This window comes from Clavelina lepadiformis, chromosome 3 (assembly GCF_947623445.1).
Source record: "Clavelina lepadiformis chromosome 3, kaClaLepa1.1, whole genome shotgun sequence".
NCBI classification, from domain to species: domain Eukaryota; kingdom Metazoa; phylum Chordata; class Ascidiacea; order Aplousobranchia; family Clavelinidae; genus Clavelina; species Clavelina lepadiformis.
This window is the reverse complement of record NC_135242.1, coordinates 15,925,717-15,942,102: the sequence shown is the minus strand read 5'-3', so window position 1 is coordinate 15,942,102 and position 16,386 is coordinate 15,925,717. Positions and strand designations below refer to the sequence as shown.

The following is a 16,386-nucleotide window of genomic DNA, read 5'->3' as shown; positions in this document are numbered from 1 at the left end:
AAAAAATGAAAAAAATTGATTGCATTTCTTAAATCTGCACAGTTTTTCTTTCTTAATAATCAAGTAAAATTTGGATTTGGTTTATTTGCTTTTTTTAACGGCTATGAATTGCTGACGCGATGAACGCTCTTTTACGCAACTAAAAAAAGTTTATGTTAACAATCAACCACGCTGGGTTTGTCAACATTTTGGAATTCTATGAACTGAGATTGTTTAACTTAAAAAACTGTCTACAATGAAGTTTTACTTTATAATCTAGCCAATATAAAGAACCCATAGATTACCATTACTATCAAAAGGTATTTGCATGAAGTCTATGGATGTGCAGAACATGGACCCGACCCGAACGTTCGGCACAAACAACATTTTTAATCATTTTTAAGTGTTCTCGCGAACCTTATATAGCTTTACCCTTGGTTTTACCCAATCACTTGTTTTTTAGATCAAAAAATACAAAAAAGAATAATTATTCAAATATTTGCTACCGGGAATAGTTTCTAACCTTGCTGCGCCCCACATTTAACTTTAAAAAATTAGTGCGTAATACTTCACGCATATAGGCGGTGTCGTGGCAATTTTTCTGTTTTTTTTTTCATTAAATAAGCAAACAAATTGTGTCTACAAAATAGTTTATGTTTTAAAAATTGTTTTGTAAATTACAGTAGTTTCTGTTATTACATCAATTAATGAAGGAGTTCGTATACCGAGAACATAGGCTTTGAATGTAGCCAACAGTATATCGATAAATACCTTTCTGCCTTCACAAATCAGCTTCTTATAGTTCATTTTATTATGAATCTATATAGGCTCTGTGGCTAATGCTATAAACTAGAACTTGTTTGGAATAGACTCTTGGGTGTAATTAATGGATTAGCTACACAATTGTTTATTTGAATTAAAAGATGGAAAATAAGCATCAACGTTTTAAAAAAAACGATAACAGCAGTTGTTTAATTACGCTTAGCATGACAATTGCGTTTAGCATAACAAATACGTTTTATTCAGCAGTTGAAGAAGATATTGTACCATTTTGCAAAACACTTTGGATATGCTAGTACGGTATACAAATTCATGCAGGTTGTTTTCACAATATACCTATAAGCTATACATTTAAATACCTTATAGCCCTATAGAACAAAATGTTATTATTCTCATAATGTTGGCTACTATACTGTCACAAATGTTTGATTTCCTGCTGCAAAGGAAATTGCATTCAAGGTCAACAAAACAACGTCCTATATAGAACAGATTGTCCTCAACTTGGTTCTCACAAATTTCCCTACCATTTAAAAAGGTCTAATGTTATTATGTGCATTATGTTATTGTAGGAGTAAATCAGTCTTTAAACGCAGAGTGAAGCAACAATACTTTTATTTGTCAGATTTGGTTACAACATTTTAACTGTAGTGTTTGTTGAGTTTTTTGGACACAGAGCAAAAACGCGAAGCATAACTGAATATTTGTACGCAGAAGTGGATGAAATGCCGGACAACAGTAGGCCAGTACTTTATGCGATATGCAGTAGCTTGTTGCTGTTAGTGGTATGCATGCATTTATTAAATAATTCCCAAATATTCAAAGTGTCACCGGCAAAAAGAATCACTGTAACACAACGTTACAAACCTAACCGTGGAATCGCTTTAGCAAAATTAGCTTTGGATGATAAATACAATCGTACAGAAGAACATTTGAAAGTAACTAATCAGGTATTTGATTTCCTGGAACGCATAAATTACGTTAAAATTTGAGTTGTAACTTAGAACTAACTAAATTTGTTATAAAATCCATTGTAAACTCATTATATTGATGTTTGATAAATTAAATTTGCGTCTTTAACATGCTATTTAACCTATTATAAGCTGCTTTTAGTGAATTTTTTACACAAAAATCATTCTTCTTTGATGCAAACTCCTATTTTTATAGGTTAATATAACTGAACACTTTTATCTGTTTTTAACGCATAACTATACAGCTTCAGCAACAGTTTTGGAAATATAACTCCGGCCGTAAATTAAAATTGAATAAATCAAGAACTTCCTTTTGAGGACAAACTGTTTTCCTTTGAAACGTAACAACTTTTTCGACAAATAAGTAATGCTTAGTTTTATTCGAAAGTGCTTTTGTTGAAAAGTTCAAGTTACATGGTGACTTTGTTAGAAAGTTTAGTGATTCCATTTGGCATCATTGGTATGTCAGGGTTGCTAGAATTTAAGACCTACCTATCAAAAGATTGCCTCTTCCCCCAATATAATCCTAAATGTGTCACTGGTTGACAAAAATGGTATTCTTACTTTATGTATGGCTTAGTTTCAGATATTGAATGACTTGACTTGACTTGACTATTGTTTTACAAATATTCCTGACTGGAGTTGAATCGAGCCACTTTTTCCAAAAGACTTAACTTAACTTGCGACTGGAGTTTATGTAAACACTTCTCAGATAGTTATGTAAAAAGAGTTGGATGTTTTCTTCTAAATAATAAATTCTGTTTACGAGATTTTGTCATACATAGGTTTACCCTTATAACTTAGTTGACAGATTTTTCATCTTTAAATTTATTTTGCATTTTAGGGTAAAGTTCCAGATGTGATTGGGATTGGTGTGCGTAAATGCGGAACTGGTGTTTACATGAAGTTTCTTGAAAAACATGGATACTTCCGTTTTCCATCTTTTTATAATTATGAAACAGAATATTTTACAAGGAACAAACATAAGGGTCTTTCTTGGTACATGTAAGTCAAAAAATGTAGTGTTAGTGGTATAAACCATGCCATGGTATGAGCCACCCATGCGTACACAGCCATGGTTGTGCATTTCATGTCATGGTCACAAGAGTAAAGAATCTATGTAGGCTAACTTGCCATATAATTGTAATTACTCGAGTCAGCGTTTTTACACAGACTTGACTTGATTCGAATACTATTCTATAAATTGCATATATGACTTGACTTGAGTCGAATCGGTTTTTGTTCATTAGGTTTCAGCATTAAGATAAAACAATTTTGTTCTTTCTTGCGCATTAAAATATGGGCTAAATTTAAAATTAAATTTTTTGTCTACAAACACATATAAAGCTGCAAAACGAAGCAAATTTGTAAAACTTTCTAAGTTCTCGCTGACAGAAACGGTAATTTTGCTTTTGGTAGCCTATATCTTGGTTTTTGGTGTCAAACGACTCGACCTGACCCGAGAAAGTTTTTTTCCAAAGACTGGACTTACGAATCAAGTTTGATGACTTGGTTGCAACTTTGTAAGCTACACACACGGTTTTTTGATGATTCTGTTCATTACCTCAAACTTGGCTTTGGCGAATTTTCGATTCTGTACAACAAATATATTTTAGCTTAACCTACGTGATGTTGTTATAGGTCTACTGTATTTTAATAAAATATAACCTTAGGCATATCTCTTTGATCTCTCACAAGCAACATTTAATTAAAAAGAAATTTTACAATCAAAAGCAAATGCGCCAGTGTTCAAAGGATAAATAGTTTAGAACATCCTTTATAGACTATAGTTTAAGCCAGGGGTCGGCAACCTTTTGCTGGTCACGGGCCAAATGTCGAGTGTACAACTCTTTGGCGGGCCGGAATTTTCATTAATACAGTACTATAATTCACACTCACTTCAGTATATTACGCTACATTGCTGCAATCTCAATCATACCAATCACAAAAAGAGCAAAACATATGTATTCACACTTCAACAACACAGCATTAATGTGACACTTGATGCTGCTTGCTTTGTGAAAGTTTTTCAACATCTGGTGACAAGTCAGATGAAGCAAGAACCAGAACATTTTCTAAATGGGCGTCGGAAATGCGTGATCTTAGCTTAGTCTTCGTGAATTTCATTGTTGAAAATATTTGTTCACATGTGTACGTGCTACCAAACATCGATGCCATTTCTTTTGCATTGTTGGTCAAGCTGGGATAAAGACCACTTTCAAGGAGGTACTTTTTGTAAAAGTCAAGCAGCGATATGCCCTTTGTATGAAATTTTGCCTTCAATTCGTCACTGAATTGCATTTCAATAAGGCCCATTTGAAATTTTTCGGGAATGGTATTGGTGTCCATATCAAACGGAGTACTGAATAGCCTGAATTTATTTTGTAGAGAACGAATGTCGCATCTCTCTTTGTATCTATAACCACTAGTCTACTCTACAAACAATCTCGTACTTAGTACGAGATACTAGTCTACCGCCTTCGCACCAGTTTTATGGCGTAACAATAAACTAGTACGACGTACTTATGGCGTAACAATACCAAAATTTTTTCAAACAGTGCTAACACTGTAGTTGGGAACTCAATAAGAAAGGGCGGGCCGTATTCTTGTGATAATTAATTATGTCTCGGGCCCGACGATTTCGCATGGCGGGCCGTAGGTTGCCGACCCTTGGTTTAAGGCTATCTCAATCCTAATTCCAATGAGGAAAAATCCAAATTTTAATAAGAACCTCATGACCACACTGCATACATGTTGTAAATATTTTCTGCATTGCATTCAAAAGCAATTTTCAAGCTTTCAAAATCATTCGGAAAATTTGACAAATTTATGGGCTATAGCCTATTTTCGCTGTGCTATCTCTTGTGTATATAGTTAGGCTACCCGTAGGCTTAAATATATTTATATTTTGTGTGAAACAGGTCACTTTTTGATCCTACACCAAATGAAAAGTTAGCGATTGAAAAAACACCGCACTACTTATATGCGAAACCATCTTCAATTCCTGATGATATTCTCCAGCTCAATTCAAATGCAAAAATTATTCTACTTTTGTGTAATCCGACGCCAAGGGCTTATTCGTGTTTTGTTCATCATTATGGAAAAGGAATTTCGTCAAAAGGTATAAGAGTATTCACAACTTTAACTTTCTATATATGCAAGCAAGGTAACAGGTTATAAAACTACTTTCTAGATTGGCCGTTCGCTTTTGAGCACTATGTTAGAAAAAACTTACCGTTAGTTCAGCAGACATTGGCAAATTCTCCACGTCAGGACATAGAAAAATTCATATTTGCAAATTGGAATAGCAATCTTGAATGTATCATTGCTGGACTGTACTCCTTTCACATAAAGCGCTGGCAATCTCGTTTTAACGAGTCACATATGATAATAATCAATGGAGAAAAGGTAATGCAAAACCCAGGACCAGAGTATATTAAGTTACAAAAGTTCCTAGGTGTGCCGGAAATGTTTCAAGAAAAAGACTGGGTTAAGAACAATACAACTGGACATTTTTGTTTGAGGCCTCCGAACAACAGATCAACACTGTACTGTCAAGACGATCAAGTTAAAAAAGGAAGAACTAGATCTCTTATTGCAGCAAAACCTAAAAGAAATATAACTATGTGGCTGAACAACTTTTATCGGCCATATAATGATGAATTAGTGCAATTACTTGGAAAAAAATTTTTATGGAATTAATTATTTGTCAATTTGTTTTTTGAAATTTCAGCTACTTTCTCGAAATATGTTGAGGAACGTAAAAAATTGAAATAAAAGTCCCAAAAGTGTCTCAAAATCTGTATTTCTTTTGTACTGGTATATAAATTAGGTCATGAACTAATCGGATATCTCACCTGAGATTCTTTGGTAGCCCAAAAAATAATTGCGTACTCTTGTTCTAACACAAAATTTTTCTTTCCCAAAAATTTGTGACTCAGACACACCTACAAATGATAAATTACAAAAAGCATTTTTGATGTTTTATTTCATAATGTATGACAATATTTCCCAATGTAAATCAAATAACTCATAGATTTGAACCTACAGACCGTGCTGACCCAATGTCGTTACATATGTTCTTTATTATGCTAACGACAGTTAACGTGGCTTTGGTAGCATGTCTTCCGGGGTTGCTACATGGGGCCAAGCTGGATATTTCTCGTAATTGGGGCGCAGGCTTTTAAACTGCATGTATACATCTTCTTGGGTCATTTGTTCAAATGGAGGCAATGAATTCAGTCGATTTAATTCCTCATAGACATCTGATAAACTTTCATCACCTTCCTTGATGAATTGAACAACTTTTTCATTATCTTCCTTGATATTTTTCTCCAAAATTGCGCTTTTAGTATCCACTGGTTTCGGCACCTAGAAAAAGAAAATAGGATGCAAGCCTAAACATTGTAATTTTGCAAGTGCTAAAATATTCATGGTAAAATGATCGGACCAAACAAACAATGTCAATCGCATTGCAACTGGTTGCGCAGCAGCTTTAACAAGACAGATGGCTTAATTTGAAATACGATACAACTTGAAGCAACTTCACCAGAACCAGCTAATTGCCTCCTAAAATACATGTAATTAACTATCTATTCATAAATCGAAGTGAATATTTCGGCTAGCAACAAGTATTTGTCAGATTCCCAGGACATAACTAGCACTCATTATAATAAAGCTAATAAAAATAATTTCTTGTCAAGCAAACCTTGCGATGGTTTATTATGGCCTAAAAATGTCAATCGTTATTTTTGCATTTTAAAAATTAATGCTTCATTACCTTAAAAATTTTACCTCGACCCCAATGTGTAACATTAAAAAACTATAGTCGAGACCATCATAACCCTGTGGTTAAAAGGTCACAAAGGTACTACCAACAGTAAAAAGCGAGAAATGTCATAGGAAAATTGAAGCAACTACGGTACATGTTTCTTTTTATATAAGCACATGAAATTGGAGGTGGAGGTTGGGTTATGTTTAGCCATTTCTGATTTTGAGGCTTAATTTATGTTTAACTTATAAACAAATTTACAAGAAAGTAAGAATGTATAAGAATAAAAAAAGCAATGCAACAACATTAAAAAACTGACTATCGAAAAGAACATGAAAATTAATGGCAGTTGTACATCTGAACAAATGAGAGTACCTATATTTGTGCGCAAGTGAAAAAAATATGGCCAGCTATTATACCTGACATATAATTATATTATCCACAAAAATCAGGATGGATATGCTCATAAAAACATTGGAGTTAAACAAAAGCAGTTGCACCAGTAATGTGATTTTGAAAAAGGCTGAGGGTATATTGGGCGTTACAAGTGAGATGTAACAGTTGAACATTAACCGGCGCTACAATTTATGACGTCAAACATATGTTATCATACATTACCAGAGTAAACATGTTTTTTTCCAACGGTGGGAAAACTTTGGCTCGCAAACCTCATGTGGCTTGTCGGCTTTTTTGTGTCTCTTCAAAATACCAATATAATAGTGCACAGTTTTTTTCTCACAATTAAACATTGTTTTATTAACGAAACGAAAATGTATGGTTTAATCATAATACTATTTGTAGTAATATTAATGTTATCTCGGCCTGCAGTGCATCTAGCAACAGCGTTGGGTAGCCACCAGTAGCCAAAAACAGTCTCCAATATGTGTTATGACCGATATAATAACACCGTAATAACTTGTGACTCATTACAATATTCCACAAATAAATCAGGTGATTTCGCAACAAGCGAAAGATTGGGAAGGCCTGCCTGGCTGGCAGTTTGTCACACAAGGACTGTGTTTAATTGGCGCATGTGTTTAATTGGCACATGAAAAGAACGTATTACCCCAAGATGTTGATGGTGGAAAGACACTTCAAGAAGCCAAAGGATCTTACTTTACCAAATGTTTTGTATGATTATTATACAAGTTTCTGAAAAAATACCACGCATTGCACACCTTCACCAATCACCGTGCACAGTCTAACATTATTTATGACTTTTTTGCTCAATCCATTGGCAATTTTGAAACATTTCACAGCCAAAAATATTTGATATATCATAATGATTACCTGAGCTAATTTGAAATGTTAACACCCAAGCCAATTCAGCTAATAAAACTTTATCACAAGTCTCTATATTTATGGAGTAGTTGAAAGTTACAACCAGTGGTTTACTATTACAGTATTAAGCTTAGGATATAGGCATCAAGATGAAAATATTATAAGTTTATAAATATGCTTCAAATCACCTGAAAAGCTTTCATCTTTTTTTCAAAGTCTTGCACCAATGCTTTGTTTGCTATTGACTGGTGATAAAAACCCCAGTCAATGGTAAGCTTCTTTTCCTGGGTTTTCATATAGTTGGCCAAAACAGCATCACTCTTATTCTTGAAGGTGTTGAATTTTCCTTTCATGGCAGGAGCAATTCGTTCTTGCAATTTTGCCCATTCAACTGGCTTGATAACGGCTTGTCTGGCAGCCATTTTTTTAAAAGAAAAACTAATTTTATTTTTTTGCAAAATAGCAACCAATCCTGAAAAACAACCTCCAAATGAAAGAAATACATTGGGTTAAGCAATGATAAGAAAAGAAAAAAACTAACTATACTGTAATAGGTGTAAAAACCGCATTACAAATCGGTACAATGATATGAGATTCATGCAAATGTGTTTAATTTAGATTGTTGAATATGAACAATTAGACATATTAGTGGCAGTGAATATGACAGATTTAGCTACCAAATTTAATATTGAACAAATTGATGCAAAAAATAATCTGAGGGATTCAACACAGTAAATCTAGACATGTAATTTTCACCAGTTACCAATAAACATACATCTATATTTATACAAATCAATGAATATCATTAAACATGCTAACTAGGGGTATATCGAATTCTAAATTTGGATTCATTCCAAAAACCAAATTTTTGAAAAAAGGAACCAAATTATTTCAGCAGAATCATGTAATCAAGTATTGCAAGTATTCACTTCGTGAAAGTATATAAAACAGTGCACACCATATAATTAAGGAGATGCAATAGTTGAACTAACGTCTACTTAGTTGTAACTTGCAATAGAAGGTATGGAAATGACATACTTACACTACCAGTTTTGTGCAACAACAATTATATCGGCTGTTGATAAAGTTTTCCTACAATTGTCAAGTAGGTTTTTCAAAGTATACATCTTAAATATTCTAAATGAAATTTGGGCATTTTCATCTGATTTGGCTGAAAGTTTGGTGCATCTCTATTGCTAACATATAAGAAGATAATACATCACCATAATAATTAATAAACAAACATTCAAATGTACAGTGCATTTACATATAGCAAGGTCAGCCATTCCACTCTTTTTACAGTCTACTTAAAAGGAAATAATATCGTTTTACGTCTGCATGAAATCACAGAAAGAAATCGATCAAGAAAAATATAGTATTAACAGGTTTTAAGTGAAAACTAGATATGCTATACACGATAGACTTGTTTAGCAAAAGAATGTTAGTATGCTTGCTTGTCATGGTTGGCAAATATCATTGCCGCAGACGTTATTTACATGGCACAAAATACACATACCAGATGTAAACATTTATGTACAAACTGCCTCAAGCTATATCGATCTGGAACATCTGCTATACATTAATTTTGTTTCACAGTCCACAGACAGGGAGATTTATCTTTGCAAATTTGACCAATGAACATTAATATCAATATGCCGATGTAGTAAATGCATATTCCAATTTGGTGTATTTCTTAAACATTCCGTGAAACAGCATTGTAGTACAGTATATATACACAGAAGTATAAGCGCAGTGGTACTAATATAACTGGACTGAAATATAATCTGAAGGGTTCGTCATCTTTCAGAGTGCATTCGTCACATATGATATTCAACAAGCCATGTATGGAACAAGTTTTGGAAGAAAGATAACAAACATGCTCAAGATGTACATTGATATTTTAAATTAAGTATGGACCTGCCAGAGAAAGTTTGGTGATCATTAGCCTACTGGAAACAAGTGCTAAAAAAGAGCTGAATGTATAAACTAATGAATTAAACTTGTTAAACATAGAAATATAACTATTATCACAACATTCACTGCATAATTAAAACGACATATAATGCATTATCCGAGAACAACATAAAAATAAAATAAAGGTCAAGACACAGATAGAAATTTATCTTTCAATTTGTCGAGTTACTGGTAAACGTAAGTGAAGCACAGACCCAGAAGAAACTATTGGCAAGTTATTGTCACGATGAAATGAAATTAGATGACTTACGCTGTCAAACTGCCGATCCTTAGTGCGAACAACCCCCTTTGGATCAACCAGTAACAAGTGTTTGTGTTGCCCCTCCTGAACCCCACTCAGTACAAACTGTCCTTTAGAAGTTGATGATTCACGTACTAAGAAGTCACCATCATGGGAAAGCATTAATTCAGCTTGTTTTCGGCTAATGCTACCATGAAACCACGATTCACACTGCAAGGAATCATTAGGTGATATTGTATTTGCTGGACTGACGGGGTTCGTGAAAGGTCTCATGTCAAATGCATCGACTGACTGTTGCTTATTGTTATTATCATGTGACACTCCAATGGCAGCAGCAAGTGCAAGAGCACCACCTGCACCTGGGACTATTTGCTTATTGGGAGAAGTAGGAGGAGTGGAGAGATCAATCAAATTTTTATCACCTTTGATATGTGGTGGTTGATTTTGTTGAGATGGTAGTGGTCGACATAACACATCTTGTGGCATGATGCTTGTGTTTACGTAGTTGTGATCTCCAAAGTTTTTCTTCCTTATAGCAAGAGACGACATAGCTGCAGTGCATTCATTTTCATGGACATCAGTGTTTATGTACTCTTGGGCACTTTCACAGCATTTCATGCTTATTCCACCATCTTCTAAAATAGAATTTTCGTCTGAACACATAGAAGTAGATTCCGTTGCATGTTTTGCTGAAATATCGTTGTAATACTCAGGTTCATCATCTCCCCACCTGGATTTCCCATCATGAAAAAGAGGCTCGGTGCGATCAGGTGGTGTAACAGCCTTTGGAGGATTTTTAAGATACTCCTTAAATCGCAGCTCAAAGGCTTGACCAACTGTGTTGATAACATCTTGAGCAAGCCCATCAGGACACTTTAACACATGGCATGCTCTATTATTAATTGAATCCTTGGCAACATAAGCCACGTAATCTAATGTGTCTGGGTCTCCGCCTGAAGCAAAAGATATTGACTGCATTTGGTGATTCGCAATAAACTGTCCAGTGTTTGTAACCACTAGTGTTAAGCTGGCAGTTGAAATTGTGAGGTTGATAAATGCTTGAGAAAACTTCAAATTAGGTACTTCACAAAGAATCCTTGCCACATCCTTTGGAGTTTTTTTGCCACTTCTTGGAGTACTAGGGCCTCCTATGGCAGCTAATACTCTCCATATGGCTTCCTTTGTTGCCAAGGTTCTCATTTCAAAATCAAGTGTCCGCATACTTTGACGAACTTCAATGCAACCTAGATATTGCACAGAATAAACAACTCCCGGACCCATTACTGCTGAATCTGGATGTAGCCATCCTCTTTGAGGTTTTCTAACAAAACTACCAGATTTTCTCCACTCATTTGTTTGATCGCCCTCAACCAACTTTTTATTTTTTCTCATCATAGTTAAAAACTTAACAAACAAAAATCCAAATGTAGTGCATTCCTATATATTATATAAAAATTATGTTTACTATCTATATACAATACATACAGCATATAAGTGTTGCTATGCTAAGTGGTTGTTGCTATGCCTATAAGTATGGTATAAAAATGAGCACAAAAATGGGACAGTTAAATTCAGTACTGTACGTTAGTAAATGTTACTGATTAAAACAATAAATTTGCCTGCTGTTTGAGTATAGTGTACACTGTACAGTCATTTACCGGACCGGAGGGACGAAAGTCACTTCCGTCTTTATGAGTCCAATTACTGATTAAGCTCACCACGGTCCAGTCTCATAGTGGACTTGTAACCACTTGTGGTGGTTAAGCATTAATAAAATATTCTAAAAAAATGCAAACTGCCAAAAGGTTATGACATACTCTAGGCGGTGACAATTATGATGTCACAATGTAAAATTCATGTCCACTATGATGTTGTTTGGATTGTGTACAAACTTCAAGTGTAGATGTCTTATGTGGGGCTGTGGTCAACAAGAAATAGGTATAGTTCGTGCATAACAGGAAGATCTTCCATAAGTAGTTTAGCTTATAGTTGATGTATCTTTGATGGTGAAGGGTAAATGCCAAGCTACAGTTCACTGGGTTCAGTAATGGTTTTTGGCGCTAGCTTAGTGTGGTACAGGTGGTATTTGCTTAAAAGACACACTAATACTTCACAAGTTTATTGTATTATCAACTGTGACACATTTATGCTCAATATAAACATCTACAGACAATCACCTGAGACATGCAAGATCGTATTCTATCCAAATTGATTTGTACCAGCATTCACAATTCATTTGACCCAAACACCACCCATTAAGCATGTTGATTCTGGATTGTGATGTCACAATTGCCACATCACCTCTTTCATGAAGTATTTTGAGGGGTCCGCGAAAGTAATATTCCTAATAAGTCTTTCCCAATCCCGATAAAAAGGTTCTTTTCAGAACTAATATATTAAAGTTTGACTTTATATTTAAACTAGACTCTAATTTGCTTGATACGTCATCTTTTGTCACAATAAATATCTTAGCTTGCAGCTAATTCTTTATTGATTTTATAGGGGCTCACAAACCATCAGTAAATCAAGCCCGTAAAATTTTTCGTGAAGTTTGGACAAGTAACAACAACATTGCAAAAACGCAAATTTTGGAGTGATGGTGTGCACTAAAGCCTCAATTCTCTCTCTTTTCAAAACCCACTTCATCCTCTCAGGAGGGTCATGGGGGCAGGAGCTCTAGGAGCTCCCGGAGCAGTTCGCAATCTTTCGCCACATCTGTCAGTTCAGCAAAGGGATACCTAGTCATGTCAGGGCCAGGTCAGTGATGTAACTGTACCACCTGGATCTTGGTTGACCCATTGGTTTTTTAGCGGTTGGTGTAGTAAGCTTGACTTGGTTTGCAAGTCTTTCCTGAGGTATTCTGGTGACATGGCCAAACCATCGCAGATGAGATCTTTCAATTCGATAAATTTAAATTCATTCACTCACAATTCATTTAAAGATTCACGGATTTCTGTGCTACTCATTTGATCTAGTAGCGTTACACCTTCTTTAAAATCCCATTTCTAAGCGCACTATTTTGGTCATTATCCAAGATCCATGACCATAGGTGGGAATTGGAAGAAAAACTGACCTAAAAATTGACAGTCTTTGAAAGCTCTCGTTTCATGACAAACAACATTGAAGCTCACGCATGACTGCACTTGCTTCATAATTTGGGTGTCTAGTTCAGTATTCTGCCTTCGATCACTCATAAATAGCATTCCCAGATACTTGAACTTCTCTACCAATTTCAGTGTTTCTCCACACACTTGCAATGTGCACTGATCGCTTTAATTCTTTGTTTATTTATTATAAATCGGCGAGAAAATAAAAAATTTGGCGAATTGGGGGGCACGGTGATGTACCTCGTGCGTACAGATGCCATCGGTGATGATGGTTTTGCAGTAATGTACTATGGTAGGCTATACAAAAGTGATCAAAAATCGCTGAAACTGTATTCTTTTGTTATTGTGTACGAAAACTTGCCTGTTGTGTGTGGGTATTGTGTACAGTCATTTATAGACTCTGGATTGACGAAAACACACGTTTCGCTTTATAAGTCCATCTGCTTAATAAGCCCGAAATGGTCCGGTCCCGAGGGGGCTTATAAAGCAGCGACTACTATATATGCAAAACAAGTGGGCTATATAAGTATGTTTTCAAATGTATCCTATACAGACGAAATCGGTTAATCGTATACTGGTTAAACGTATCAATCATTTTATGGTATCAATATCTGACATCCCAAACCAATCCTATCTAACGTTAAGTAAAACCATCGGTTAATCGAATCACACTTAAATAAATCGGATTATGGTATCAGGATTTGCTTCTCACTTGCATACTGCGGTCATTTAATCAAATCATCGTCTTCGGCCAGACGTTCGGAAGCAAAGATGAGTCGCGCATCTCACGTTTACCGATAATCGGAAGAAGAATGCCTTTTTCGCATATTTGTCTCGTTCGTAATTTCGTTGAGTCCGCTCAAACAACAAATTAACTATTTTACAAAGACAGCGCAAAGGAAAAAAACAACTACAGTACCGGTACCGATTACACTTGAAAAAAAGGCTGTGACGTAACCGAGACCATTCACGATAAAAGGACAGTCCGATTAAAGCAGTTTGCCGAAAAAATGCTTTAAGCAACAACGTGCTCTTTGGCGATAGCTGGCAATGTAGTCAGCTTTGTCGCGTAACACAGTGTAATAGGCCACTACAGTAATAAACTCTACATAATTTAACCAGAATTGTAGTTAGCTGACATTGTAGGATTGTTTCACAGAGTTGTACAGTAGTGTAATGCCCATTGTAACCGAGTTAGCTCAGACACATTATCTACAATAATGCCTGTTCATTTTCTTAGCATATTGGTTAAACGGATCAATCGGATAATCGTATCAAAACGTCTGGCAAATAGATGATACGATTATCCGATTTCATGTGTACTTTGTATCCTATACGTATCCATACACATCGAGTAATGTAATTTGCTATCGATAACAATTCATTTTAATATATCAGATTTTTTGTTACACTGGTTCCGCCACACAATTCGGACCCAAGCAAAAAAAAGTGGTAAATGAAGATATTTACAGAAAGGGAAAGCCTAGCGAAAATTTAAAGAAACATGAATTAATGCACAAGTGTGTGAAAATAGGCTCTCTATAACTTGTTTCTTTTGTGAGATAAAACAGGTTTTGCGCTGGATATTGAAATTTTATTTTAGGCTTGAAAATAAGCATTTTGTGAGGTGGGTGAGTATGGTGCAATGAAATTGAAAAAGCATTATACTTTATAAATAATTGCGACAATACGCACATGTCGTGCCAGAGTGCATTCCACGTGAGTTTTTCAGCGTGAGCTGCAGTCAAGTGGCGTGACACTAAGTCAATTCGGACACAAAGTCAACTTGGCGCAACTATGCACAAATTCACTTTGCTCTTTCGCTTTTCTCTTGTTTAGTCAAAAAAAGAGCACAATGTCTTCTTTCTTTTAGAGATCGCAGTTGGCACAGCGTCTTTGGCGCACTGATAATTTAGGCCAAACTGACCTTCGGCGTACGCTTGACACAGAATGCACAGTGGAAAGTAAGAGAAAACTTCCCAGCCTGCCACTCGTTTTCGCAAATGCTGCGCATCGAAGACCGAATCTTTAACCACTGCACGACTGAAATAATTTGTGTAAGTTTTCCTGACATTTTCCGGCGGTGCTTTAAGAAAATTATTGCAGAATAAAGCTGGATTTACTAATAAAAATTGTCCAAAAATTTAGTATTAAAATCATCTGATGTCTATCTTTAAAAACCCACCAAACAGAAAACGGCAAAACCAGCACGGATACGTGTGAGAATGAAAAATCTTGTTTTCGTACTCAGAAATTAGATAAAACTCAATTCGAAGAAAACCTGAGTAGGTCTACATTGCAAACAAGTTGCCATTACTTGGAAAATGTTTGGCTAAACGTGGCAGTTTAAAAGTATGTTATTCAGGACAAAATTCTGCATGAGGCAGCATCTATTTCTCCTGTCGGTTATCTAATTAGGAAAAAGCTAAGATAAAGTAGACACTTATTTTACTGACCGCCACTTAGGGCACATAGGCATTATACGCAAATAGGGTCTAGTATACAAGTGCACAAACACAGGATGCCTATCTATACTAGACCGTAGCGACTCCATCTGGTTGCGTACTTGTTTACTGGTTGCTGCATAGCTATCGGTATCGGTATCAAATTCTAAATTCTGATTGAAAACTGCAATGGGTTGTCATTTGTCATACAAGTGTGTGTAATGACTGGTACAGACGTACTGTGCACCACAATAGATTACTTTTAACAGAACAAACAACTTAATAGCGAAAAATAAACAATACAAATTCTATGGTTCCGCACACACAACACAATCCACCCTATGACCTGCATGACCGCAACCTACATAAATGAATGTCCATCAACATAAATGTCGGTCAGGGTTATTTTCGATCTAGCGCACAAAATTCTTTGTCCAACTAGCTGAGTGCATTATTTTCATTCAAATGTTGCACGATTAAAACTTTGAAGAATTCAATATAAAAACAACTTGCTATAAATATGGAAAATTCTGGAAATTTTAGTAATATTTTTCATTAAACGTATTAATATTTATGCAAACTAAACAACGAAGCTAAACAACGGAACTATCGAGCTAAAATTTTGAATTCTACTTTAAAAACCTTTACCAATGTTTATTGCGCATAAAAGATTGCGAAGTGACCAAATCACTATATGATAATTCAATCCCTTATGTTTATTATTGTTATATAATGAAGTTAGCCAAATTAATTGCGCTGATATGATTGCAAAGTGATCAAATCGGTTTATGAATATGATTAACTTATTTTTATAACGGCTAAACATATTTATACAGAAAAA

The 16,386-nt window shown here is 35.2% G+C and overlaps 3 protein-coding genes across 3 annotated transcripts; 1 reads left to right on the top strand and 2 right to left on the bottom strand.

Annotated features, from left to right (window-relative positions):
* Positions 1–1,477: 1,477 nt before the first annotated feature.
* On the top strand, positions 1,478–6,059 carry LOC143448408 (heparan sulfate glucosamine 3-O-sulfotransferase 3B1-like). The gene is made up of 4 exons (XM_076948140.1): positions 1,478–1,706; positions 2,572–2,732; positions 4,649–4,848; positions 4,921–6,059. The coding sequence occupies exons 1-4, from the start codon at positions 1,482–1,484 to the stop codon at positions 5,427–5,429; spliced, it is 1,095 nt and encodes a 364-aa protein (XP_076804255.1). The 5' UTR covers positions 1,478–1,481; the 3' UTR covers positions 5,430–6,059.
* On the bottom strand, positions 5,696–8,345 carry LOC143448409 (ATP synthase peripheral stalk subunit d, mitochondrial-like). Its single transcript, XM_076948141.1, has 2 exons — positions 7,968–8,345; positions 5,696–6,098 (listed from the first exon to the last, which is right to left on the bottom strand). The coding sequence occupies exons 1-2, from the start codon at positions 8,199–8,201 to the stop codon at positions 5,829–5,831; spliced, it is 504 nt and encodes a 167-aa protein (XP_076804256.1). The 5' UTR covers positions 8,202–8,345; the 3' UTR covers positions 5,696–5,828.
* LOC143448407 (SHC-transforming protein 1-like) lies at positions 8,252–13,317 on the bottom strand. Its single transcript, XM_076948139.1, has one exon. It carries the CDS (start codon positions 11,387–11,389, stop codon positions 9,899–9,901), a length of 1,491 nt encoding a protein of 496 aa, XP_076804254.1. The 5' UTR covers positions 11,390–13,317; the 3' UTR covers positions 8,252–9,898.
* Positions 13,318–16,386: the final 3,069 nt, after the last annotated feature.

Coding starts and splice junctions, on each gene's coding strand:
- LOC143448408 (XM_076948140.1), top strand. CDS start 1,482: ATGCCGGACAACAGTAGGCCAGTACTTTATGCGATATGCAGTAGCTTG. Junction 1,707..2,571: donor ATTTGAAAGTAACTAATCAG/GTATTTGATTTC, acceptor TTTGCATTTTAG/GGTAAAGTTCCAGATGTGAT. Junction 4,849..4,920: donor AAAAGGAATTTCGTCAAAAG/GTATAAGAGTAT, acceptor ACTACTTTCTAG/ATTGGCCGTTCGCTTTTGAG.
- LOC143448409 (XM_076948141.1), bottom strand. CDS start 8,201: ATGGCTGCCAGACAAGCCGTTATCAAGCCAGTTGAATGGGCAAAATTG. Junction 6,099..7,967: donor AAAAGATGAAAGCTTTTCAG/GTGATTTGAAGC, acceptor TTCTTTTTCTAG/GTGCCGAAACCAGTGGATAC.
- LOC143448407 (XM_076948139.1), bottom strand. CDS start 11,389: ATGATGAGAAAAAATAAAAAGTTGGTTGAGGGCGATCAAACAAATGAG.